Raw genomic sequence first — 24,421 nt, 5'->3', positions numbered from 1 at the left:
GGGCGGCGGCGTGCGGCGGGATAAGCGGCCCGGTTCCCCCCTCCCCCGCCGACCGCCTAGCCCTGCTGCCCGCTCCACGCCGCCCCTCCGCAACGGAGCCCGGACCCGGGGCGGGACGGGTTTCACCGGCGCGGCGCAGGCCGCCCCGCTGGCGGCCGTGGCGGGCGGAACTGTCCGGCGGCGGCAGTGGTGCCGGGGGGGAAGGAGTTGGCGGTGGCGCGGAGCCCGGGGCTCGCGGGGAACGGTGCACCCTCTTTTGGCGTCCCCCCGGCGCAGCCCGGCCCGTCCGGAAGCCCCGGTGGTGCTGCGTAACGCATCCGGGGCAGGGCGGGCGGCGGGACGCGGCCGCCAGGATGCCGGACTACCTGGGAGCCGATCAAAGGAAGACCAAGGAGGAGGAGAAGGAGGATAAACCCATCCGCGGTGAGAGGCGGGGGCGGGTGGGGGCCAGGCCCTGCCGCCTCCCCCGGGCCCACCAGCCGTTACCATAGCGGCAACGGGCGGCGGAACCGGCAGCGCCCCCCCCGCCCCGGGTCGGGATCCCCGTGTTCATGGCGGGGAGACTCCCCGAGCGGCGCCTCGGCCTCGGCCGGACACCGGTTACCGCGGCGGGGGCGGCGCTGCCGGCCGCCATTTCGGTGCCGGGAGCGGCGGGGCTGGAGGAGCGCCGCTGGAGAAAAAAAACCTCAAACTTAAAAAAAATCCCTTAAATGCGGTTTTTGGCGCTGCAGTCGGAGGCCTCCGAGCGGCCTCGGAGCCCGGGCTCGGCTCTGACGTCCTGACGGGGGGGAGGCGGGGGGGGGCGGTCTGTGGGGTGGGAGTGTTAAAGGTAAACATCCGCCTGTTTTTTGACGTTTCTGAGGGAAAACTGAGGAAAATCGGGTCCGCCAAGTCCGCTGCCCGCTCGGGGAGATGCTGGTCAGCGCCGTGAAGGACGGATCGGGGCGGGGGTGGGTGGATAACGAATACCGGGGTGTGTGTGTGTGTTTGCCATGGCCCGCCCGGGGCTGCGGGGGAGCTGCTGGCCGTCTGCAGCCGAGCCACACATCGCGTAATTAAACAGGATAATTTATTTTTCTTCCTTGCTGGAGTCCAGCGGAGGCGGCTGTCACACCCTGTGTGTTGGCGCATTCCGCAGTAATTCAGTGGAAGCAGGAGAGAGTGAAGTAGCAAATTTTTCTGGTGATAGTGTGAAAATCGCCATTGCTTTTCATGGTTGAATTTCATTTGCCTTTTGTTCCGTGTTAGTAAATATTAAGTAATGTATCTGGAACCAAAAGCAGTACTATATGTAATCGGTGATGGACTTGAACTGTTCCCGCTCAAGAAAGATTTTTGCATTGTAACAACAGTGCATATAAAAGTTAATGGGTTAATACAAAGAATCAGGAAAGAAATAAAGATTAACACACAAAAAAATTCTCTCAAAATAGTGTATAATACACACCGCATCCAGATCTTCAATGCTGTGTGGTTTGGGCTCCCTCTGTTATAAAAAGATACAGGGGAATTGGAAAAGAGAAGAACAGAGGGCTAGGGACGCTTAAGGTGAAGACAGTCATTTGGTCAGGAAAAGAGATAGCTTTTGGGAGAAGAAAGAGGCAATGTTAAATGTCTGTTAAATGACAAGTGATAGGAAAGTAAATAGGGAATAAGTAATTCTTAACTGGGAGAGTTCCTTGGAGCAATCCTGCAGGTCTCTCTACAAAAGCTTGAGCAGTTAACAGCTGATGCTGCATGTTCTGATGTGGGAATTCTGAGGCTCAAGTACAATTTTTAGATTCCAAGTTTAAGTCAAGCAAATGCTGGTTTAAACTGGGGGATTCCTTCCTGCATATTCTGCTGAAAGTTTACAGAGATTCAAACAATTATCAAAATTATTCACATAAGGAAGATTTTTTTTTTAGGGGGCTGTTAATAACAATATGTGACCTGGCAGTGGGAGTTCGCTATATATTTGCCATGTTCTTAGACCTTCCTGTTGGAGAAGGGATATTGCACCAGACTGTTTATCTCGTCTGGTATGACCATTCCCATGTTTTGTGTTTTACAATATTAAAATTCAGCGTTGTGTTTGTTATTGATTCCAGCCTACTTTAGCAGTTTACAGTAGTTTTTGGTTACTGAGACCGGCTTATATTTGGTTGCTGTTCCCTGCTCACACTGGGCAATTTGGAAGAGAGACATCACTGCGGGAAAGTGATGACAGTTTTTCATGATGTTATCTTAAACGTTAAGAAACAAAAAGTTTGAAAGATCAAGTTTTGATATCTTCAGTTTGTTCTCTGTACAGTCCTAGGTCAGTAAGCTACTCTGAGCAAGGCAAAGATAAAGTACCTTGCTTCTTGTGAGCTCTGGGCGGTACAGATTTTTGGACTGAAGAGGGTAACTGCAGACCCTATTTTATTTTTCTTGAACGTCTGATACTTTTTTCTTCCACTTTGGTTTAGTGAAAAAGTAGAATCTCAAAAGAATCCCTTTAAAATGCATGTTTTTGTCTTTTAGAAGCAGAATTGATACTGCTGGTTTTGTTTTTAGAATTGGAAGCTTAAGTCTTTCCTGTCTCATTTCAGCTTTGGATGAAGGAGATATTGCCTTGCTGAAAACCTATGTAAGTAACATACATATACAAGATTATTGGAGAAAAAAAGAAATTTTTGTTAGGAATTGAATGCAAGAGTTGAAGGGATGTGTGTTTAATGAGTAGTTAGTAAATCTGCTTTGGTTACTGTCTGCCTTTCCTGCCAGAGCCACGAATCTCCCCTCTCCACCAGAAAGTACAATAGGTCTGTGAAAGAACTCTTGAAAAATGAAACTTGCAGCTTCGTGAATGTCTGGATTTGGATACATTTGCCAGAAACCTGAATTTTGTTCACACTGAGGCTGCTTTATGAAGCTCTGAAATATGGCTTGTGCCCACTGTGGCTTCTTTTTGGTTGCCAAGTTGATATGAAGGAGACTTACAGGAAATCCAGGTCTGCCTGCATTAGTCAGGGCAAGACAGTAAAGCATTTTATCACAAGCAAGAATCTAGCGTCTGGTTTGTCCCGTGAGCTTTCTGTTATCCTCTGTGGATGATAGAAAGGTTAGGTAAGGTAGTTAAAGCACTTGTACAGATGATTTTCAGATAATGTATACAGAATTCTGTCTAGATATAATTTTTACTAAGTCTTTTTCAACCATTAGGAAAAAAATAGTTTAAAAAATAAGGCTGAACCAGTTTAAAAGGAAAAACAAATCCTTGAAGTTTACAAATGTGAAAAATTTCCACTTGCGCAATTGATGAATTGTGTGTAGCTGCACTCTGTTTTTGCAAACAGAAATATTGTTACTGGAACTTAACACCGTCTTTTTTGGCTGTGATCAATAGTTGGCTGTTATACCAAGACAGTCTATTGAACATCTTGATGCTCGACACCTGTTGTCATTTTTTCCTAAACATAAAATAATTTGAGTTACGAAATCTACATGATATTTCTTTTCTAGGGCCAGAGCACGTACTCAAGGCAGATCAAGCAAGTAGAAGATGATATTCAACAACTACTTAAGAAAATCAATGAGCTCACTGGTATCTTTCTTTCTTGTGATAACTTTCAATAGAAGAGATGCACGGACCGAAACGAGTGTTTTAAGAAGCTGATTTTAAACAACTTCTGCATTGGTTCATTATTGTTATTTTTCTCAAAAGGAGACATTTCTTTATTTGGTAACATGAGATTTTTGCTTTGTAGGCGATGATCTGTCTTTTTGACTTTGCAAGGCTAACCTGTACATATGATCATGTAATCTTGTAGTTTAACACATTTTTATTCAAAATGGTATTTTTTTTGTATTATGACAGCATGAAACAAGTACCCCTTTCTGTCACTGGATAATTTATTGTGATATGTGTCAAGCTGTCTTTCAATAGTGAGTGAACTTCCATAGACTGCAAAAACCCAACGTATTAAGTCATGGTACTAGTCCTTGTATAGAAAAGAAACGTGTATCTGAGCGGTTAGCATTTAAAATCAGCGGGTTTAAAATCAGGTGATCAGTTATGGCCGTTACAAGAAAAATTAATTTGTTCCCTAACTTTTCTTTGTTTGTTTCACTGATGTATGTTGCCCCGTTGCTAAGCTGTAGTGGCCCTCAGTTCTGCCAGGAAGACTGCGATTTCTATTTTCCAGTAAAATCCTTGATTGTTTCAAATGCATAATGGAGATGGTACTTTCTGTATCTGTGTTTTGCAAGATTTATTAGGTTTTTTATCTTAGAATAGAATAGTGTTATTACTTAGAATAGCATAGAATAGTAATAGGTTTGTCATCTGTGTGAATCCCGTAGCTTCTGATGTCTTGCACTAAAGCTTTTCCTCAATGAAAGCACTTGCAGTTTCACTTCTTTTCTGAAACTTAGAAATATGCTTGTCTCTCTGTCAAGCTTGGTTGTAATCGTCCCCACATTGCAAATTTGTGTTAGAGGATGGCTAGACTGGTATTTGCTTGTTTAGCTGGCACAGTTACGTAGGCCTCACTTCTTTAGGAAACTTACTGTTTAGGAATTCCATCAAAGATGTGTGTGTTTCGGAGATCTCAAAAAGCTTCCTGCAGGCTTACATCTGAGGTTGTTGACATGTGAAGGGTATGGAACTGACGTACCAGTTAGCTGCTTCCTCCTCAGCCTGTCTGTGTTGTACGTAGGGATCAAGGAATCCGACACTGGCCTGGCTCCTCCTGCCCTTTGGGATCTGGCTGCAGATAAGCAAACTCTCCAAAGTGAGCAGCCGTTGCAAGTTGCGAGGTGGGTGCACTCTTCCTCTTTGCAGCGGAGCAAAGAGTGACATAGTGTTAATATGTCATTTATAGCTTAGGAGTAGACTTTTTTTAAAAATAAAGTTCATGTGTTGAGCATATTGAAAGCACTTTTTACCATTGTGTCAAAAAGGAACGGTGTTACACTAGATGAAGTATTATGTATTTCATACTTGTATGTATTGCTGTAATTATTGTATGATGCTATAATAATAGAATCACAAGTACAATAGCTATTTGATACAAATAGCAAGCCAGTTTGTCTGCCTCCTGGTGTTAATTGTGTGTTGTGTATTAGGTGTACAAAGATAATCAATGCAGACTCCGAGGATCCCAAGTACATTATCAATGTCAAGCAGTTTGCCAAATTTGTGGTGGATCTCAGTGACCAGGTGGCACCCACTGACATAGAAGAAGGGATGAGAGTTGGGTAAGCAAAATCTTTGCGTTCTTACAAGTTTTACTGGAGACCGAAGCCTTCTCATCTGATCCGGTAGTTTGACAGGTCAATAACTATCGTGTCATATTTTTGCAGTGGTTGAAATTGTAACAATAATGTCTTTCTGTTGGAAGACAGTAACTCACCCGCATGCCGTGCTGAAGTCTTTTTATTTTGATATAATTCTGATGAGAACCATGCATCACGGACTGAAACCTCTCCGTTTTGGTCTCAATAGTCCCAGCTTTCAGGGAGCCTGCGTAGCCTGCTTCCCCTTTGGCAGTCTGCGCGGTTGCACACAGGGCGGCCACAGGAAATGTTCGCTGAGGAGGTGAAGCCTGTTACTTTTAGAATCAATATTTTGCCAGTTTGCTCTGTGGGATATTTTGAAATTTAGTTTTCAAAATACTTTGAAATTAATATTTTTGGAAACCTTGAACTTCTCTGCAGAAGGAATTCCGGTTTCTAGCCCATCTGACTATTGGCTTTAAGGGCTGGGCTGTTTTGATGCCAGAGAAAAGAACAGTTTAAGAATTCAGTTTCTAATTTACAGAGTTCTTTCTACATGACAGTTTAACCAGTGTTAAAATAATAGTCTTCATGCTTTCTCACCAGGGTGGACAGAAACAAGTATCAAATCCATATCCCCTTGCCTCCAAAGATTGATCCCACAGTCACCATGATGCAAGTGAGAACTGCCTTTACTTATTATGACATTCCTTTGTCTTGTGATTTTGATTCCTTTGTCTGGATTTTGTTGTGGGCTCTTGAAAGCCTAGCGAGATACGCAGCATCAGGCTGTTAACTGCTCGTTCACCTTTTTGTTGCGCAGGTAGAAGAAAAACCAGACGTCACTTACAGTGATGTTGGTGGTTGTAAAGAGCAGATTGAGAAGCTGAGAGAGGTGGTTGAAACCCCTCTCCTTCATGTAAGTAACCTCGAGATTGAAACTTTTATTATTTTGAAAGTATTCTGGTCATCTGTTAGCATTTGAAAAAGAAAAAAAAGATAATGTAGCTGAGCGTAAACACCTAAGTGAAAGGAGGTCTTGTTTTAACAAGTGAAATCCAGCCTGGCCTGGTTTATATTGCTCTTCATGTATTCTTTTCTTAATTTGCATCTACTTTTTGGTGCACGTAATCTTTAACTTGCCCATAACCTTGCCTTCTGTTTCCCACCATTGCAGCCTGAAAGATTTGTTAACCTTGGGATTGAGCCTCCCAAAGGAGTGCTGTTGTTTGGGCCACCTGGTACAGGCAAAACACTTTGTGCCCGTGCTGTCGCTAACAGGACCGATGCCTGCTTCATCAGAGTAATTGGATCTGAACTGGTGCAGAAGTATGTGGGAGAGGTGAGAGCAACTACTGGATGGAGTGTGGAGCGATCTGCAGATTTCCAGTGGTGGGGACCAGACGCCGTAGTGGGTGTGACGGATGAATGTACTCACGTGCTGGAAGGACAGGAGGGGGGAGGAATTGTCAGACAAGTCACTGCAGATCAGGCGATTGGTTATAAGACCTGAAGTTTGCTGTCATCCATGAGATGGACTTTGCAGTGCAGAGTTTAATCTGCGGGTTGGGAGGACTCTAGGATCAGGATTCTGCTCCCAACTCTGCCATTTGTTTTTCACTTGGCCCTGAGGTAAATGACTTCATCTGTACTTCTGAATTTGAGAGTAGTAACTTCTCCTCTATAAATTGCTTCAAGATTTATGAACATTCTGTTATAGATATGTGTGCAAATAAGAGTTTTGTCATTGGAAACTTTGAAGTGTTTGGAAACGTGAAAAGTTTCATTTTCGCATTTGCTTTAATGTGCCTTGAATCTGTAACAAAATCCTGATTTTTTGCTTTCAGGGAGCTCGAATGGTTCGGGAACTCTTTGAGATGGCCAGAACTAAAAAAGCCTGTCTTATATTCTTTGATGAAATCGATGCCATTGGAGGTATGTTTGTAGTATGTGTAGCTCTAATCCCATACGAGAACTTGTGGGTTTTCTTTTCATGTTGTAATTCTTTATCTGTATCGCTGCATTTCAAGAAATGTGCTTGTAACTACCTATTTAGTGAAATTACCACCAGCATGTCCCATGTCTGGGAAGCTTTCAAGAAGTGGTTTATATAGTTTGAACATATTTAGCCCAGGTGAGAATTCATTTTTGCATGTTTGGAACACCCAGATTATTTAAACTTTAGTGAAGAATCTCTGTATTGTCTTTGCAAAAAGTACTGTTAACTTAAACTGCCTTCAGCTTCTGACTACATACTAAAGCTTCATTACTGCCTGAAAATTAAATTATTTTTTTTTCCCCCGGTGGAATTACTTAGGTCCTTTCAAGGTAGAACAATTTTTACACAGGCACGGCCGGGGAGGGTTTTGGTTGAGGGGAGGCAAAACAAACAAACAAACAAAGGATATTTATAAGTCTCATCATCTGGGCCAGTTGGTAGGCAGGGAGACGGGCCCTTTCATGCTAAGGATGAAGACGCGGTGCCTATTACAGCTGACAGGTAACACCGCTCGCTCTTTTTTTGAAATGCGTCATTTTCAAAGAACCCCCTCATGCCTTTTGTAAACTCGTCACAAATATTTGGATGTAATTTAAAATTATTTTTCCACGTGTCACTGTGTAGCAGCTGTGCCGCCTCCTCTGTGCTCTGAAGGTCCCTCTCTTATTTTGTGAATCACACGTGTCTCCTCTCCCCAGGTGCCCGTTTCGATGATGGGGCTGGGGGTGACAACGAAGTGCAACGTACGATGCTGGAGCTGATCAACCAGTTGGATGGTTTTGACCCACGAGGCAACATCAAAGTGCTGATGGCTACGAACAGACCCGATACTCTGGATCCAGCCCTGATGAGGCCTGGCAGGTTGGATCGGAAGATAGAGTTCAGCTTGCCGGATCTTGAGGTGAGCACGCTTAGTATATTCTGATTTCAGAGTGTTTCTTCAGTTAGGGCATTATTCTCTGGAAGCAGTTATGATAATTAACAAAAGCAGCACTCTTAACTTACCTGAAACTACATGGAAACTTGGGGGATTGAAGATGTGCCGAAAAGGTTTTCCCACGCTGGACAGATTCCACCCCTGGCCCAGGGAATCTGCATTCACTGCATATTCCTGACTCAATAGATAAAGCATCCTTTAACTGGTTCCGTGATTTAGTTCTTAAGTTGGAACGTGTTTCGTTTGGCTCTTTTGAGAGAGATTTCTTGACGTACTTCTACCATTTAAGCTCTTTGAAAATATTCTCTAGGTTTAGTATCACAGACACTTAAACATGCTCGTCCAGACGTAGGAAACTGTAGCTGGGCAGCAAACAAAAGATGTATTTTCCATCTGCCCCTGCCACGGGCATGGACAGCTGCACGCTGAGAGCCATCACCTCTTTCACAGCATGAACACTTCTGTCCTCTGCTCTTTTCAGGGGCGAACTCACATATTCAAGATCCACGCTCGTTCCATGAGCGTTGAAAGAGACATAAGATTTGAGCTGTTGGCTCGGCTGTGTCCCAATAGCACAGGTAAGCTCATTTTCTTTTTTTTTCAAACAGTTTTGTGTATGTGTCATCTCCACTGGTGGCGAGTGGTGAATTCGTTTATCCTTTTCTTTCAAAGGCGCTGAGATTCGCAGTGTCTGCACGGAGGCCGGCATGTTTGCCATCAGAGCACGTCGAAAAATCGCAACCGAGAAAGACTTCTTGGAAGCAGTGAACAAAGTCATTAAATCGTATGCGAAATTCAGTGCTACCCCCCGCTACATGACCTACAACTAATACCTTGGAATGTTTTTCCTGCTCCTGCTGTTAAACTTTCCGTGAAACAAAAATCCAAGCGTAGTAATTCATGTCTTGTTTTTGGAAGCTAGAAATAAAGGGAGTGTTCCAAAGAGGAGGTGTGAGTCCGTTATGAGGTGTTCTACACGAGTGTGGACTATTGCTGCTGTAGGAAAAAAAATCTCAGATTTTAATAACAGCCTAAACCAGAGAGGTATTTGCAAATCAGATACCTGGGCAGTGTCAGAAATGCAAAGTTTGGATCCCTGGTCACCCTTTACACCCCAAAATGTGTCATCTCGGCTGCAGAGGTGCTGAAAGATCCCCAAGTGATGGCACTTTTCCTGGGTGCGCTTGGAAATGCGTGTGCGATGCTCAGCACTGCAGTGTAGGTGTGTCCCAGGAAAACTCGGGAAGTGCAGGGGAAAAGGGCTGAGAAGTCACGCAGAGCTCAGCTCAGGGGCATAGTGGCCCAGGTCACCACGCGGCCTGGGGAAGACGTGAAGGCGTGTTTTTCCTCTCCCCGCGTGAATGCCCTGGTACCATCATAACGTTATTTTGGGTTTTTTTCCTTCAGTGGTTTTCTTCATCCCTTTTGCCGAGATTCTTTGTTTTTTGCAAAATAATAAGTGCATCAAGAAGGAGGAAGAAGTAAGTGTAGTAGCTTAGCGTTAAGGGAAGGAAAATTGCTTTTTCCCCCCGAGATTAAAGTTTGACATCAGTCTACTAGTGAGCACTTTGCTAGATCCTGTTACTGCTGCGCATGAAGGGTGACCCCGGTAGGGCCCTGCCCCTGGGCAACAGCCGGTGGTTGTTGGCAGCCGGCGACATCAAGAGGTTGATCTTTCATCTGGCGTGTTCCTGTAGAGCTGGGGTGGTTTGGGCAATGAAAAGCACCTTTTATTTTCTTTTTTCAAAAGCGTTGCATTAAAGTTGGGGGTGCGGGAGGGAAGAGCTGAAGAAATACTGGGGGGGAAGAAAATGCTTGTCTTGGAAGTGAGAGAAGTTTTATCAGGTCTCATTTTGATACAACAGACATCAATGTATCAAGCTTAGATTGTGAAGCCGCTTTACTTATTTTTGCAAGCGGAAGTGTGTGCAACAGGGAAAGAGCGTACGTGGTGCATGGACTTGGTCAGGATTTTGACCTGTGTCAGTATCTTGATAAGCAAATTCAGGCAATCCCGTGGTTTTGCCCATTCCTGCCAGGAAAACTGATCTCAGGGGTTATGTGTTATTTTGGTAAGAACACTTTGGGGAGGGTTTTATTGGTAGGACAGAATTCTTTCTCATTTCAAGCCTGAGCGGGAAGCGGTTCAGAAAGCACTGAGAGTATCGCTCATTTACCAAGAGCAGCACTTGAAGTTTGCCTTCTACTGAAGAAGGGTAAGTGAAGGATGTACAAAGAATTGGGGTCTTACCGGGTATCCTGAATTATCATCAGTACTTTTGCAAGAAGGAGGGGCGAGAGGAATATTATTCTGATAATTCAGAGGTATCAAACTAGATAGCAGACTGTCAGCAACAGTCGCTGTGGTGGGGCTTCACCCTGTCAATTGCAGACAAACTGGAGAGGGGACAGAGATGAGCCCTGTTACGGGTTTAAAGGATGGGGGGGCTGCTTAACTGAGCACGGACAAGCCTAAGGCAGGATTTACATTTTTAGCTAGCAGTCTTGTTAATCAGTACAGGGCGGAGGAAGGCGGTTGGCTTGTCAGCAGGTAACAGGTTGGTGAGGAGGAAGCCGCGGGGCAGCTGGTGGCAGCAAAGCGCAGGAGACCAGCCCAGAGCTGCCAGGTTGTGTTTTAGGGGCTGAGTTACCAGCACGGCGGTGACCCGGCAGTGGCTGCAGAGCACTAGCGCCGCACAGGCCGGGAGCCAGCACTGTATTGGGCCAAGGTTTCCAACCCAGCATTTTGGCACACAGAGATCTCACCAAGACAAAGTGGAGAATTTTGACAATTCATCACTTTATTTTAGAAGTTGACAGGGTTTTGATGTGAACTGTAGAGACTACATATTTAAAAACTGAAGCTGCGACAAGCTGAAAGTAGAAAAATATACTGTATGTAGATACAAAGGCTCGTTAAACTAGTTAACATTATAAAACGTACCAAAAGGTGTTTAAATAAACACGCACAATGTGTCACCATGCAGTCAATTCATCCTTTGAACTCCAGCTAAGCAGTAATTTCTGATGCAGAAAGCTTCCTACCCCTACTGGCAGGGGCGGCTGAGGAAATAAAACATCTTCCCTGCCTGCCCCCGGTTCTTGGGAAACTTGGTTTACCTGAAGCAAGCCCTAACTGCAACAGAACTTGAAGCAAAATTATAGTATTAGAGAGGAAGTCATCTGAACTCCCGTATGCACCGGGCCTGTGATTGGAGGGTGCTAAATGAAATGTCTCGGACGCTCCCCTGCCCCTGAGAAACACCTACTGAGAAACACTCTGAGGTTCCTCCGTCTGCCCAGATTCACAGCGAGCGTCATTAGGGAAACACAGGCATGGAAGGTTTCTTTTTCTTGAGTTCCATTTCCACGGTTTTGTTTCACAGGGGAAGTTCAGCAGTAGCACAGCAGCCAGGTTGTGATGACAACAGGGAAAAAAAAACCCACTTTCTTTTAAAAAAACCCAAACATGTAACATTTTTTAGTTCTATTGAAATCTATTTCTCAAAGCACTTAAAAGCTGAGGCAGAGGCAGCGCTGCTGGTAGGAAGAGATCTCAAGCAACAGAAAAGTACTTTTTTTTTTCTTGACCACTGAGGCTTTAGACATCGTCTACATTTTTGTTCCATCTTAAAAGATTGCATATAGGGCATTGGTTCTTAATTTAATTTTAATAGGCTTTACACCTGCCTTAAACCAGTTTTGTCTTGAAACGTCGAGGCTCAACTAATTTTAGCTTCAAATCAGTTGTATTCTTTTCTAGAAAGCATAACAAGTTTTGGGCAGCGAAAGTACCATATTGATAACGTAATAATTAAACAATGAGTTTCTAATTTGGAGTTCACTTAGAGTGAAAACATTCAGGCAATGAAGAGTTGAGTATAGCTGAGACAGGTTAGATGTTTTAAAAAAATAACTGTACCATCCAGGTTTAAAAAAGAGCAGCAGCTAAATGCCACCAGTGTGAATTCATTAATCCATCTGGCAGATTATTATAATTTATATGAATCTGTTGAACGCAGATGTTGACATCAGGCTTTAAAAGTCATTTAAGAAAGTTCTTTAAAGACACTGGTACAGTGCATCACAATTGCAGAACAGTTATTTCCTGCAAGATCCCACCTCGCAGTGAGTTAAAGTGCCCATTTTCTCAACAGGAACAGGAATGTCACCTTGTCTATCAGATTCCGATAGTAGCAGAATACACTGAATTTTCTTGTCTTGCATAATTTTGTGCTTGTATGTCGTTGGGAGGCTACACCCTGATTGAAGGACAAGAATTCAAGAGCGTGAAGGCTTCTGATTCCTTATCCACGCTTTCTACAGAAAATAAGCACCACCCTATACCCGTAGAATCAAACGGCCTTAGGCTCTCTTTAAACTGTGCAAATTAAATATTCAGAAAGAATCTCCATCAGCACAGATCTGGCTTCCATTCTGCTCGATGCCACTCTTCAGAGGTCGAAGGCAGCCTGTGAAGCAGACCTGTCTTTCCCCTGGCAAGCAAGGACAGCGTCGTGAATACTGTGAAACAGCGACTCTCTTGTCACAGCGTTATCAAAAAAATTCAGTCTTGTCAGCTCACTCATAACAGGGCCTACAAACGACAAACCAAACATGGCATCAGTGCATCAGCCCAAGTACAAGGATGAAAGACAACGGTATCTCAGGAAGAAGTCGACAACTTGTTCTCTTACTTGCTATTACTTAAAGCATTTACAATAGCCAGGTGGATCACATGCGACTGCTACTCCAAACAGGTAATTCTCTTATCCAGACATACACATATTCTCTTGGCAGAAGATGCTACAATTCCAAATATCAGAAACTTGGAACATCGCAGGCTTTTCTCCTTATTGTATTATTACAACAGTTTCAACATACAACGTCAGCGCTCTGCTTTCACTAAAGTGAAGGCTCTAATGCATATGTGCTTGCTTTTCCTCAAATCCAATTTTAATACAATTTTAAGTGAAGTAAGTGCTGATACTGCTGAGGCGCCTGGCAGCAGAAAATTCGGGGCCAGAGAGAAAGAGCTAAAACACAGTCTCTCCCATAAAGCTCACAAAAAAGAGAAAAAATCTCAACTCACCACTACAGCTGGCAATGCAGACGCAGACACCAACTTCTTTGTATTCTTTTATAATCTGCAACAGAGTTAAACTGGAGTTAAGCGCAGGTAAATCCTGTAGACGCTGCAGTTCTGGAAGACGTGAGCCAGTTACTGTGAAAGTTGCACAGTCCACATTCCCCACTATCCAGCTAAAACTTGCAGCGCTACAGAATTAAAACCGTGCTTAGGTGAGATACTGGATTGTATTTGAGCCGGCATTTATGTCTCATGCCGACAAGCTCCCTATTAGGTATCTCACAAGTTTTCTATGTTTTTTTCTGGGAAAAAAGCCTTACTTACTGATTTTAATGTTTTTGCTCCAACTGAATCCACAAAGTTCACCGGGGCGAAATCCAGAATTAAAGAGTGCATGTTTGGTTTGGGCTCCACAAAATGTTCTTGCTCATCAGGAGACATGTCTTGTACACTCGCATCTGCAGATGCAAATCTTCCATTTACAGGTAACTCATCGTTTGCTATCTCATGTTTTACACTTGCTTCCACGTCATTAGTCTGGGAGAGAAGAAGAACAAAGCTTAATGACAGCCCATGCTTTTTCAGTGTAGATCCCCTTCCTCCCCATACTCACCTGTTCTTTCAGCCTGTCAAAGATGCACAGCTCCTAACCGTTACAGAAACTGGCTTTACACACGCACATGCTTCCGTATCTTACGTATATCCAGGTTTATTCTCTTATGCCCAGCCTTTCCACAGTCACATGCAAGCGCCTTAGAGCTGTTATCTCAGGAGTAAATTACCCATTTCCTTCAAACGCTGACACCTGTTCATATGTTTTTACTCCATTTCCTTGCCTTATCCCTGCTGATCCTGTCAAGGCCTATATATTCCAAGGAAGCGACAGCAATCGGGCCCTTAAGTCAGGCATTTGGTTGGCTTCCCATGGTAAAAAGCACACGCCAGCTCCCACTGTGGGGGTGAATTTAAACATCCACAAAAGCACAAACAACCCTTCTCCACGTACCTGCCTCACTTAACCACGCCAGGATCCGCAGTGCGGATGGCACCTTTTAATTACAGGGGTTGTTAATCTGAATTTATTTTACTCTATCCTATTTCTGCAGGACTATTCCAAGTGTGGAATAGGAGGGGCAGAGGTAGGGTCCCTCCACTTTCTGCTGACAGCACTGCTGCGGCAGCGTGACAGTGTGGAAAGGCTCCGCTCTGCTACGTGCTACCTGAATGTAACCAAGGTTCAACCCAATTATCCAATCCAGCCATGAGCCTCTGATCCTTAACGGTGTTCCCTCAGCAGCCTGTCCCTGCTTGCACAGTGCTTGCTCCCTGAGTAGGATGTCGTGCCTTGTATAAACAAGAACGGTAACACCAGAAAGCAGCATGTTAGCTGATAAAGCAGGGGTAAATATTTACCGAAGAATTCACTAGTTTCAATACAGCTTTCTTTCTCAGTGCATTTGCCTTCTTTATTTCCCTGGCGTGTCTCTTCTGGGCTTTTCTCCTTGCTGCTAATACGGCACAAGGGTCCACTCCAGTCTGTCATGAAAAGAAAGCACGATGAGAGGAGATTCAGCTTGTTAGGATGACATTGGCGGTATCAATTAGTACTGGATTCGTCACTGTCATAAATTTAAAACACAGCTTCCCTCGGCGGGGGTGAGAACAGTATAAAGTAAGAAGGCATAATCTTGGCAAGCACTGTGTTAACAAGAAGAGGAAGGGATGCATCACATTCTTTTCTTGTAATCAGACAGTGCCGTGTTTCAACCAAATGCTGATTCGAGTGCAGAGAGCAAAGGGGAGAGAAGTGCATTTGGACATAAAGCGCTGATACCTCCTGCTTCGTGAAGATAAATACCACCCGCCTGTTTGGTATAAGACTCACCACGGGAGCTACAGAAAAATTGTTCAGAAGTTAGTAAGGGTGCAATTGCCACCGGCCAGGCAGTTCTGCCCTTAGCTAGTTCTGTTACTGCCATTCCCACCCAGTCAAACACGGGTCAGACAGGAGGTGAGGCACACTCTGTATGCAGGGAATTTGTTGCTCATGAGAGGCACTGAATGTCCACAGTATTCCCTGGTCTTACACTCCAGTAAAGTCTGTCACCCAAGAAGGAAGCTTTTAATTCCATACATTTTGTTTTCAGTTCAGCAACTACTTACTTCCTTCTGAAAAAAATATTTGTTTCACCCGTTTGTGCTCTGCAATCACCAGGTTTCCCATTCACGACCAGTTAGTATTAAGCTACACTTGGTCTGTTTGTTCCCTCCCACCATGTTGTTGCTTCCCAAGATGATTTGCAGTTGGCTGGAGGGTCACTTTCTCTTATTTTACTGATCACCAGCTGCCACAGGCTGAGAAACACTGTGCGAGGCGCTACACTAAAGGGGCTGAAAGAAGTTTTAGAAGCCAGTGTGAATTGTCAAGACACAGAACATTAAAGAATTTGCTTTACTCACCTTTTTCTTCAGTGCACTTGTATATGACTCGCTATTGGCAAAATAAAGTGATGCGTTAGCTTGAAATATTTTTATTCCAGGATATTCTTTAACCTAAGGAAAAGAATATTGGGTGTGCAGAGTTAAGTATTGCCTGCACTAGAAGAAAAACACCTGTGTGATCACAAGGCACATGAACATGCCGCCCAACAGCCAACCCTGAACAGCTATCAGCGTGTCAGACAAAGAGGGTCAGCAGTGTCGTGAGCAAAGACAACCAGAAGACCAGAACCTCCGCTTTTACTGGTATAATACTGCACACAATCAATGCCATGTAACATTTCTCCTTCTTTGTAACATAAAAAGGAATTAAATATTTGCAGTTCTCTGATGTTACCTTCTGCAGCTGGTATTACCATTAGGAAATCATGCAGATCTAGGAAATGCCTCCTTTTAGCTTCCCTTTCTATAGGCATAATGATTTATTTCTCTTTTTCTGTCTCTCTTTTTGTTTCTTGTCTCCTCAGGTAGCAAAAAAGAGCCTTTCAAATCTTTGGTTTTAAACAGGCTTTCAGATAGGTCTCAGTATCACTTCTTCCCTCTACTTTAAATGATGTAATCTCTAAACAGCCTGCACTCTTGACATTTTACACATAAACGACCTGGCCAGGAGCAGAGGTCCAGCCTGCCATACGCTGCCAACCCCGTCTTTATACAGAAGGAGGAAACGCTAACTGCATTCAGTATAACAAAAATGGAGTCTCCTCTTCTTTGCATACAGCTATAAGCATCCCCACATATACTTCTGCTTTGTATCATATTCAAAGCAGAACTGTTGGTGAGAGAATGTTTTTGATTACAGCATCATCTTTTCACATAGGTTTTTACAGACTAGTTTCTTAGTAAAGAGGGAGGCAGCCTTCATAGCAGCATCTCTGAGAACATGGCACAGAGCACAGAAAATTGTAGTTGCTGTTTGTGAATAAATACAGCATGTTTATATCCGTTATATTGACAAAATGTACTGCTTTCACCAACTTTTGGTTGAACAAAATGGCATTTAAAAGCAGCTAAGTGCATGGCAAGCAACTGTGCCATTAACCATGTATAGTTAATGAGCAGGGGATGGGCAGAGGCAGGGAGATGCTGTTTTGAATGGTTTGTGCAATTCTGAAGAAGAGATCAGTTTGGATCCTGGGTTCCATGGACTTCATGCAGTACTGCTACAAAAGTAAAGAAGGTGGCCTTGTATGCACCCGTGTACATAGCAGGTTTAGCAGTGGTATTCCTATAAACCTTATCATTTTGTACAAGCTAGTACAGTGGAACTAGTGTAAAGGTTACTTTTGATCACCTCCTGGTCAAACGTACATGCAATACAAAAAGCAGGCCATTTTGAACAAAACAGTTTTTACTACTAAAATCAAATTTGCTTTCTTTCCTTTCAACACAGGTGAATGCCAGGCAGACGGCACTATATGTGCCATATGGCAGGGCTAAACAGCAAATTGCCACAGCTGTCTTTGCTCTACTACATAAAACTTTTCAGAGCAGAAGAATACACTCCTACCTCTTTGTACTCTTCCACGTCACAGTAGATGTCAGTGTCAGGAATCTGACCAAGAATTCTGTATTGAGGTCTAGAGAGAAATGGAAGCAAATGTTTCAGTACTATCACTTATAAAGTGGAAAAGCGAGTGTTCAATCCAGATTGAAACTTATTTAAAATGGTCATTCTGCAGTGCCTGTCTGGTACTGGCTTATCTAAAGGTAATCAAAAGCAGTGGACAGTTTATGGCAGGAACATAATAAAGGGGCCATTTGGTGTTGAAAGAAGTTTGTTTCTTGTCAGTGCAAAAACAATTAAAAAACTTAGTACTGTAACGTTGTGATTTTCTGAAAGGCATGGGCCAAAGCATGCAAAGTTACAGAACAAATTCTCTTCAGCATGAACTGGTGCAACTCCATTGACTATCTTGCAAATACGGAAAATCATACTGGCAGAAAACATGCTGCAATTTGAAACAGCCACTCTGCTCCCAGAACTATGCCCGAGCAGATGAATATTCCCAACTCTCAAGCAGCGTGACAGCAAAGTACATTACAGTTCTGTGTGCAAGAACAAAACCATACAGAAATGGCAGAAAAATACTCTTATTTATGCAGTAAAAATACTCTTATTCATGCAGAGTGGAAATGTCAGAATTTGGTTTCATTCCAATGAAGACCGAAACCAAAAGTTTTATACATTTTCCACCCAGCTATCCCAGACCTTGAGCCTAGAAGCCTCACATGACAGTCCTATCCACACATGCAATAAATCATTTCACTGTAGACCTGGAAAGCTCCACCGTAAAAGCTTTGTCACTTTGAATGTGGAGAGAGGATGTTATTTGAAAAACTAGAAGGGCAGGCACAATTTTTTGATTAATTAGAACTTTCTTATAAAATACCTAAACATTCATCTAGTGATAACCCGACACAACTCCTGTTTGATTGTGACAACTAGTGCACACAAAATGTAAGCATTTACTTAAACTAGCATCAAGCAGATCTGAAGTTCTAAACTCTAGGCATTAAAAAAAGTAAACAAGAAGACTAACCAATATAAGAAATTGAAAATCTTCTATTTATTATTGAAATTGCAAGTTCGTGCCCTCTAGAAATTCTGTTTTCAGGAAAATAAAATGTGAACCCTGGATCAGAGCCACAGGGCATGACCTACATTATGAAGCAGATTCTATACTACATGCAGCTGAAGAGGGTGGAAAGGTCTTCTGTTTATTTGCACCCCTTAAACAAACAAAACCACATAGGAGATCAGCAAACGCTAATTTTGATAAAGAAGAAATCTGACCTTTGTGTTCTGTAAATAACGGTTATCATTGCAAACGCTACTGCAGTAAGCAAACCATAGTCTAGTCCCAGGAAAAGAGAAGCCACAAAAGCTACCACCCAGATGGCCTAAAACAAAGAAAAGCTCTGAATTATTATGCATCCTTTTCTGTTAACAGCAAAACCAATAGCATATTTCAGCCTCAAAACCGATGTATCACTTCTGTTCAGGAATAGACTGTAATGTAATCTATCAGGATAGCAGACTGTACTTGCCTTAACCTTTCAGAAGGACATAAAAGCTCAAGGCGCACTAATATTACATCTGACAAACTGTCACATATTAATTAATGCCTTAATTCCTGTTCTCCAAGGAATTCTCTGTTACCATCAGACCCCAAATACCTTAGGATAAGAAAAAATATTCAAGGTCTGCAAGTAGTTCTCACTTACTTCCATCATCTGGTTAATCCAGGAGAAAAATGCCACCAAAATGTTCCCTCGGATACACTCCTAGCCCACTCTAGCCAGGTTTTTGGTTTATCTTAAAAGATGGCAAATACCTTCAAGTACTTTTCTTTGTTACTGTTTTTCAAATTCTTCTCAGACATTCCGGCTGCCTTCAGAGCAGTTTCTATAGCAACGCTGCAAAAGCTTTGCTTTTACTACAACCAAACTACTTCTGACCTGAATTAAAGGTTGTTGAACAACAACAAAAACATTCTTGTCTGCAACAGATCACTGTCCTAGGGTACTTACAGCTCCACCTCCTGAGTTCATCTGCAATGCAACACCAATTTGTAACTCCTTGATAAGTTTCTACCCTGTTTTGGGGGTTAGGACGAAGAGGAGCAACAAATTTAATACAGAAAAATATAGGCACTGAGCTGCGCATTACTCACCAGCTCAATCTTACTGGTTCTCCAGAAGTGCGCAACATCTCCAAACTGTTTAAACATTCCTTTCAGGTTCACCATGACAATTGCAGCTAGCACTGTCTAAGAATATTACACAAATGCAATTTTCAGAAGCAAAATAAACCCAATGCCAAACAAGAACTTCAAACCACCACAAGCAACTGTATTTCTGTGCTTTGTACAACCGATATAAGTCTATGGAACAGATGTTCCATTTAAAAAAACCCAACTTTTCAAGTAGTCCAGTAGAGATATGCTTTTACTGCAGCTGCAGAAACACCAAGCCAGAGCCAGTACAGTTTGATTTACTCTTTCCTGGCAAGAGAAATCACGTGTTCCTGAGCTCATGGTGCTGCTGTTATAGTGCCTGTAGCGCCTGAAGCAGCTAGGCTGTAATCTCAAATTCAAGTTTCTCTACAATATACTGCAACAATTCCTGCAACAATCATACAGGTGTAACCCAAGGTACATCTCTTATAAAAAGAAACAGGAATTGCATATCATCCTATGCATGTCACCAGAAACCATTGTTTTTTAAAGTCGTAATATATTTATTCATGTAAATACATTTTTTTATACAAATAAGTGACACTGCAGCAAAACCAACTCATTATGCTGAGCCATCACTCAGCCCCAACCCTCTCCTAGCTGAGCTGTTATTTCTTTTAACTTTTTAACCTCTTCCCAGAACTCCTATGCTGCAATCAAATGGGGTCAGCAGGACTAGGGAAGTGATCGTCCCCCCATACTCAGCACTGGTGAGGCCGTACCTCGAATACTGTGTTCAGTTTTGGGCCCCTCACTACAAGAAAGACATTGAGGTGCTGGAGCGTGTCCAAAGAAGGGCAACAAAGCTGGTGAGGGATCTCAAGCACAAGTCTTATGAGAAGTGGCTGAGGGAACTGGGGTTGTTTAGTCTGGAGAAAAGGAGGCTGAGGGGCAGATCTTACCGCTCTCTACAACTACCTGAAAGGAGGCTGTAGCGAGGTGAGGATCAGTCTCTTTTCTCAAGTAACAAGCAATAGGACAAGAGGAAACGGCCTTAAGCTGCACCAGGGGAAGTTCAGATTGGCTATCAGGAAAAAAATCCTCCACTGAAAAGGGTTGTCAGGCATTGGAACATGCTGCCTAGGGAAGTGGTTGAGTCACCATCCCTGGAGATATTTAAAAGATGTGTAGATGTGGTGCTGAGGGACATGGTTTAGTGGTGGGCTTGACAGTGTTAGATTTACAGTTGGACTCAATGATCTTAAAGGTCTTTTCCAACCGAAATGATTCTAGAGGGGAACTGCCTGAATGTATCATTTTTATGTTCTAAAGGACAGAATCCAGAATGTCCAATATTAAACACAATAACAAAAAGCATGCTAGATCCTTCAAAGTATTATTAATTTCTAGTCTAACTTACAGCAAAAATGCATACAAAATGTAAAGACTTCTGGATCAAGGCCTGACTGTGTTGTTTACTAATCATCCCACAATCTCTATTTTAAGCGACACTCACTGGTCTTTGTTCACTGACAATGCAATGCCTAGCAGGCAAAACTCCCTTACCTGTGGAAGCGGTTCAAAGAGGTATCCAATAGCCACAATTACCAACAGAACCATAACTGAAGAGAGAGCACCTGCAATCTGAACAAAAGAAGCCAGAAATTAATTTCTAAGTGTCCTGAAAGGGCAGCGTTACTGATTAGCTAACCCCTCTCATGCGTTTCAAAAGGCTGGTTGTTCTTTTGATCCCTCCCACTCAGTTCACGCAATTTGGCTGTTGTGCAGCTTTCTATCCTGGCCCAATCTGGATTTGAAAGATGGAAAAACTCCAGTTATTCCTTTTGTCCCAGGCAGGGAAATCTGGTAATCTAGTAAAGCTTCAGACTTTAGCTTTGGAGCTTCAAAAAGCAAACTTTGTTTGGCTCAAAATTTGGATTTACCTACCTGAGTTTTCCCACCGGTGCTTTCCTGAACAAGACTCCGAGACATTGAGCAAGTGACTGAAAAGCTTTGGAAGAATGACCCCACAGAATTGCATATTCCCAAGGCAATAAGTTCCTGTGTTAAACAATAGCGCAAAACAAAAGGCAGTTATGCGTAGCAACTGTACAAAGCTGGAGCTATCTGTCCATATTGATAACTACATCTTATTTACAATGCTTTCTAGCAACCTTATTGGAGGTTATACTTGTGGTTCTGACACACGCACAAGTTGATGCATGTTAAATCATCTGCTAAATAAAGTATCTGATGAAGCGCTGGAGACATTTCCCATCCTTAAATGTTACAGTAATGAGTCAGACTGAAAACTAAAATGAATGACAGCATTGCTTGTTTTAAGGATTTCTTCAACTTGGGGAATAACTTGAATTTTAACCATGAATATACATGGCGAATTGTTTGTCATACAAACACTGTTCTTTGCTTCCCACCCTAAACTATCTGTTTAGTACTATTAGAACCAAGAGCAGCCTTGGCTGTGTTTCCATGGGTGGTAATCCATTGCTGTACAAGAAAAAAATGCTGTGTCTCTACTGCTTCATCAGGAAGATCCCACATGAGAACCATTACTGTGAGTGAGATCAGAACTCCATCCATCTTAGTATTGTAGTTTGATGCCTAAGAAAGTATGTGCTTGTAATAAGGCCTCCCCAGATTACTCTGCACCCTGCTATTTGTAACTGAAGTGATTTGAGTTATACATTTTCAATAGTTCTCAATGAGTTTTTCTCTTTGCAAAGGTATAATCCTTTTTTGATTCATTTAAACACTCAGCATGCACTGCATCCTGTTCTATAGTTTAACATCCAGGTGAAGTAGCATCTGGCACCTCCTGAGGAAAAGATCTAGATGCTTAACTCAGGTCAGCAATGGTTACTTCAACTAACGTAAATATTGCTGGTATCATGTGGCTGTGGATTTGTCCTCTTCTCCCTTTGGGTAACAGAGAACAATGACATGCAGGATGAGATTAATCTGACCAGATGTAAAATTCTGTAGACAAAAGTAATTTAAGCTCCATTTACTCTCAGAGGAAGACAGAAGGGGGAACAGCTGATCTGTGCCATGTCAGATGCTTGCTCTAGGAAATGACTTACAGCTTATGAACTCTTTGTCTCCCTTGACACCACAATGATATCAACCGATAATCCGATTGCAATATTGATTCCAAATTGCAAGGACAGAGTAGGTGAGGATGACATATCATTTTAGTTTTAGAGAGTCCCTTAACCACAGTCTGTATCACTCAAATCATGAGATACATCATGAGTGAAACTATGGACAGGGCCAATTGCTGCCCCAGGAAATGATGATCTGCCTATTTGTAATGGGTGGGAATAAAAAGAAGCTATAAAACATAACTGGAATTTTTAAACGTTAGATACCAGTTCTTTGACACGTAGGCATTGTATTTATCACATGGAAACTCTATGCTTCACTCTGTTACAGAAGGCAGAGATAAAGTAGCTGCCTATCAGGACAGTAGGCTCAGTAACATCTGTCCCAACAATTAATATTCATGCATAGGTCCAAGTCAAACAGAAGCAACATTCACAAAATGAAGCTAAAAGTGAAACTGGTTATTAAAATACAGCCAGAACTTAAAATAATTCCTGGCATTTAAATGTGTAGGCTGTCAAAAACCTGACCCGATTCCACTATGAAAGAAAAACTCATTTTTATCCAGTATCCCATTCTACTTGAATGATATAACAAAGGTGCTACTGAGAATTTTCAACAAAACAACACCAACACTTTTACCTGATTCCCATCAATGGTGTAACCATGTTTAAGGGCAAAGATCTTGGCCATTGATACAGCCATTGAAAATCCAACTATCGCTATTGCTATCGCATCCACAAATATTGCTGGGATGAGCTGAATATCAGGAACTGCTGGTGCACGTAACCTTGGAGATGAAATAAATATTTAAAAATTACTATAATAAAAGCTGCATGCCATTGGAAAAGGTACAGTTTGAATAAGAATATATGATCCCTACCCTTGAGGAATGTTCCCAACAACATCCACTCTGTATGACTCACTCAGATTCATTCCAGCTGAAACTCCTGTGCCAATAATTACCTAAAAATCCACAAACACATTTGTAAACATCAGCTAGAAAGAGATAAAGCCACCTGAAGAACTAATAGTTATCTGATTATGAATAATACACACAAAGGATTACATTTATTTGTCAATCAGTTTTCTAAAAGTTAAGGGGTAAAGAATCAGATAAAAAGGAGGAAGTATCGCAATTTTCCCTCCGTCATGTTCAGGCTCCACTATGAAGTTTTCTTGGAAACAGTTAAATGGAACATGCTACGGTATGATCTGAGTCACTCAAATTCCCTTAGCCTGAGCCAAGATCTGGTAGAATAGTGCATTGGGAAATTAAATGCAAGGACAAGCCAAGGACGTCTGCACTGCCATATCTTCATGTGCGTAACATACATTCTATCTGTAAAGAGAATTGCTGCAGCAGCAGTGAAAGGAACAGGTGTAAAATTGTTTTGCTATTGCGTTACTATCAAACAATACCCTATTACACCACCTCCATCATACCTCAACAGCATCCCTTTTCTTTGTTCCTTCTACCTACATTGTACTCATACCTTCAGTTATTCCCTTTCTCAGCTCTGATTTTGTGCAGATTGTTTGAGAGCTCTAGTTAACCCAGGAACTCATTTTTAAATCCAACCACTTTTAAAGGTGAAAGGTTATCTGAGATATGTGGGCTTTGTGTGTATTTATCCCTGTATTTTAGAGTAGTCATTCAGAGAATCATAGAATGGTTTGGGTTACAAGGGACCTTAAAGATCGTCTAGTTCCAACCCCCCTGCCATTGGCAGGGACACCTCCCACTAGACCAGGCTGCTCAAAGCCCCATCCAGCCTGGTCTTGAACACTTACAGGAACGGAGCATCCAGAACTTCTCTGGGCAACCTGTTCCAGTGTCTCAACACCCCCAC

The 24,421-nt window shown here is 42.6% G+C and overlaps 2 protein-coding genes across 14 annotated transcripts in view; one reads left to right on the top strand and one right to left on the bottom strand.

Moving 5' to 3' along the window:
- Window positions 1-242: 242 nt before the first annotated feature.
- On the top strand, window positions 243-9,120 carry PSMC2 (proteasome 26S subunit, ATPase 2). Its single transcript, XM_054224428.1, has 12 exons — window positions 243-423; window positions 2,574-2,611; window positions 3,487-3,568; window positions 4,683-4,782; window positions 5,092-5,223; window positions 5,848-5,920; window positions 6,065-6,160; window positions 6,419-6,583; window positions 7,089-7,176; window positions 7,939-8,141; window positions 8,659-8,755; window positions 8,850-9,120. Exons 1-12 carry the CDS (start codon window positions 354-356, stop codon window positions 9,005-9,007), a joined length of 1,302 nt encoding a protein of 433 aa, XP_054080403.1. The 5' UTR covers window positions 243-353; the 3' UTR covers window positions 9,008-9,120.
- A 1,837-nt stretch (window positions 9,121-10,957) lies between these two features.
- Window positions 10,958-24,421, bottom strand: part of SLC26A5 (solute carrier family 26 member 5) — a 36,256-nt gene continuing 22,792 nt past the window's right edge. For 11 of the 13 annotated variants that reach the window (XM_054224350.1, XM_054224261.1, XM_054224304.1 and 8 more), the window contains 12 exons: window positions 23,452-23,534; window positions 23,211-23,358; window positions 21,393-21,506; window positions 21,012-21,089; window positions 19,443-19,538; window positions 18,563-18,669; window positions 17,276-17,345; window positions 15,727-15,819; window positions 14,680-14,802; window positions 13,591-13,803; window positions 13,270-13,324; window positions 10,958-12,774 (listed from right to left, as the gene is read on the bottom strand). In XM_054224350.1, the coding sequence (XP_054080325.1) occupies window positions 12,632-12,774; window positions 13,270-13,324; window positions 13,591-13,803; window positions 14,680-14,802; window positions 15,727-15,819; window positions 17,276-17,345; window positions 18,563-18,669; window positions 19,443-19,538; window positions 21,012-21,089; window positions 21,393-21,506; window positions 23,211-23,358; window positions 23,452-23,534 (1,323 nt within the window). In that variant the 3' untranslated portion in view covers window positions 10,958-12,631. Of the gene's footprint in view, window positions 12,775-13,269; window positions 13,325-13,590; window positions 13,804-14,679; window positions 14,803-15,726; window positions 15,820-17,275; window positions 17,346-18,562; window positions 18,670-19,442; window positions 19,539-21,011; window positions 21,090-21,392; window positions 21,507-23,210; window positions 23,359-23,451; window positions 23,535-24,421 lie in introns of those variants that run through there. The other 2 variants (XM_054224359.1, XM_054224369.1) reach the window with 2 other exon arrangements.

This window comes from Rissa tridactyla, chromosome 1 (assembly GCF_028500815.1).
Source record: "Rissa tridactyla isolate bRisTri1 chromosome 1, bRisTri1.patW.cur.20221130, whole genome shotgun sequence".
In the NCBI taxonomy this organism is placed as follows: Eukaryota; Metazoa; Chordata; class Aves; order Charadriiformes; family Laridae; genus Rissa; species Rissa tridactyla.
Note: the sequence above shows the minus strand (reverse complement) of the source record. Positions and strands in the feature narration are given on the sequence as shown.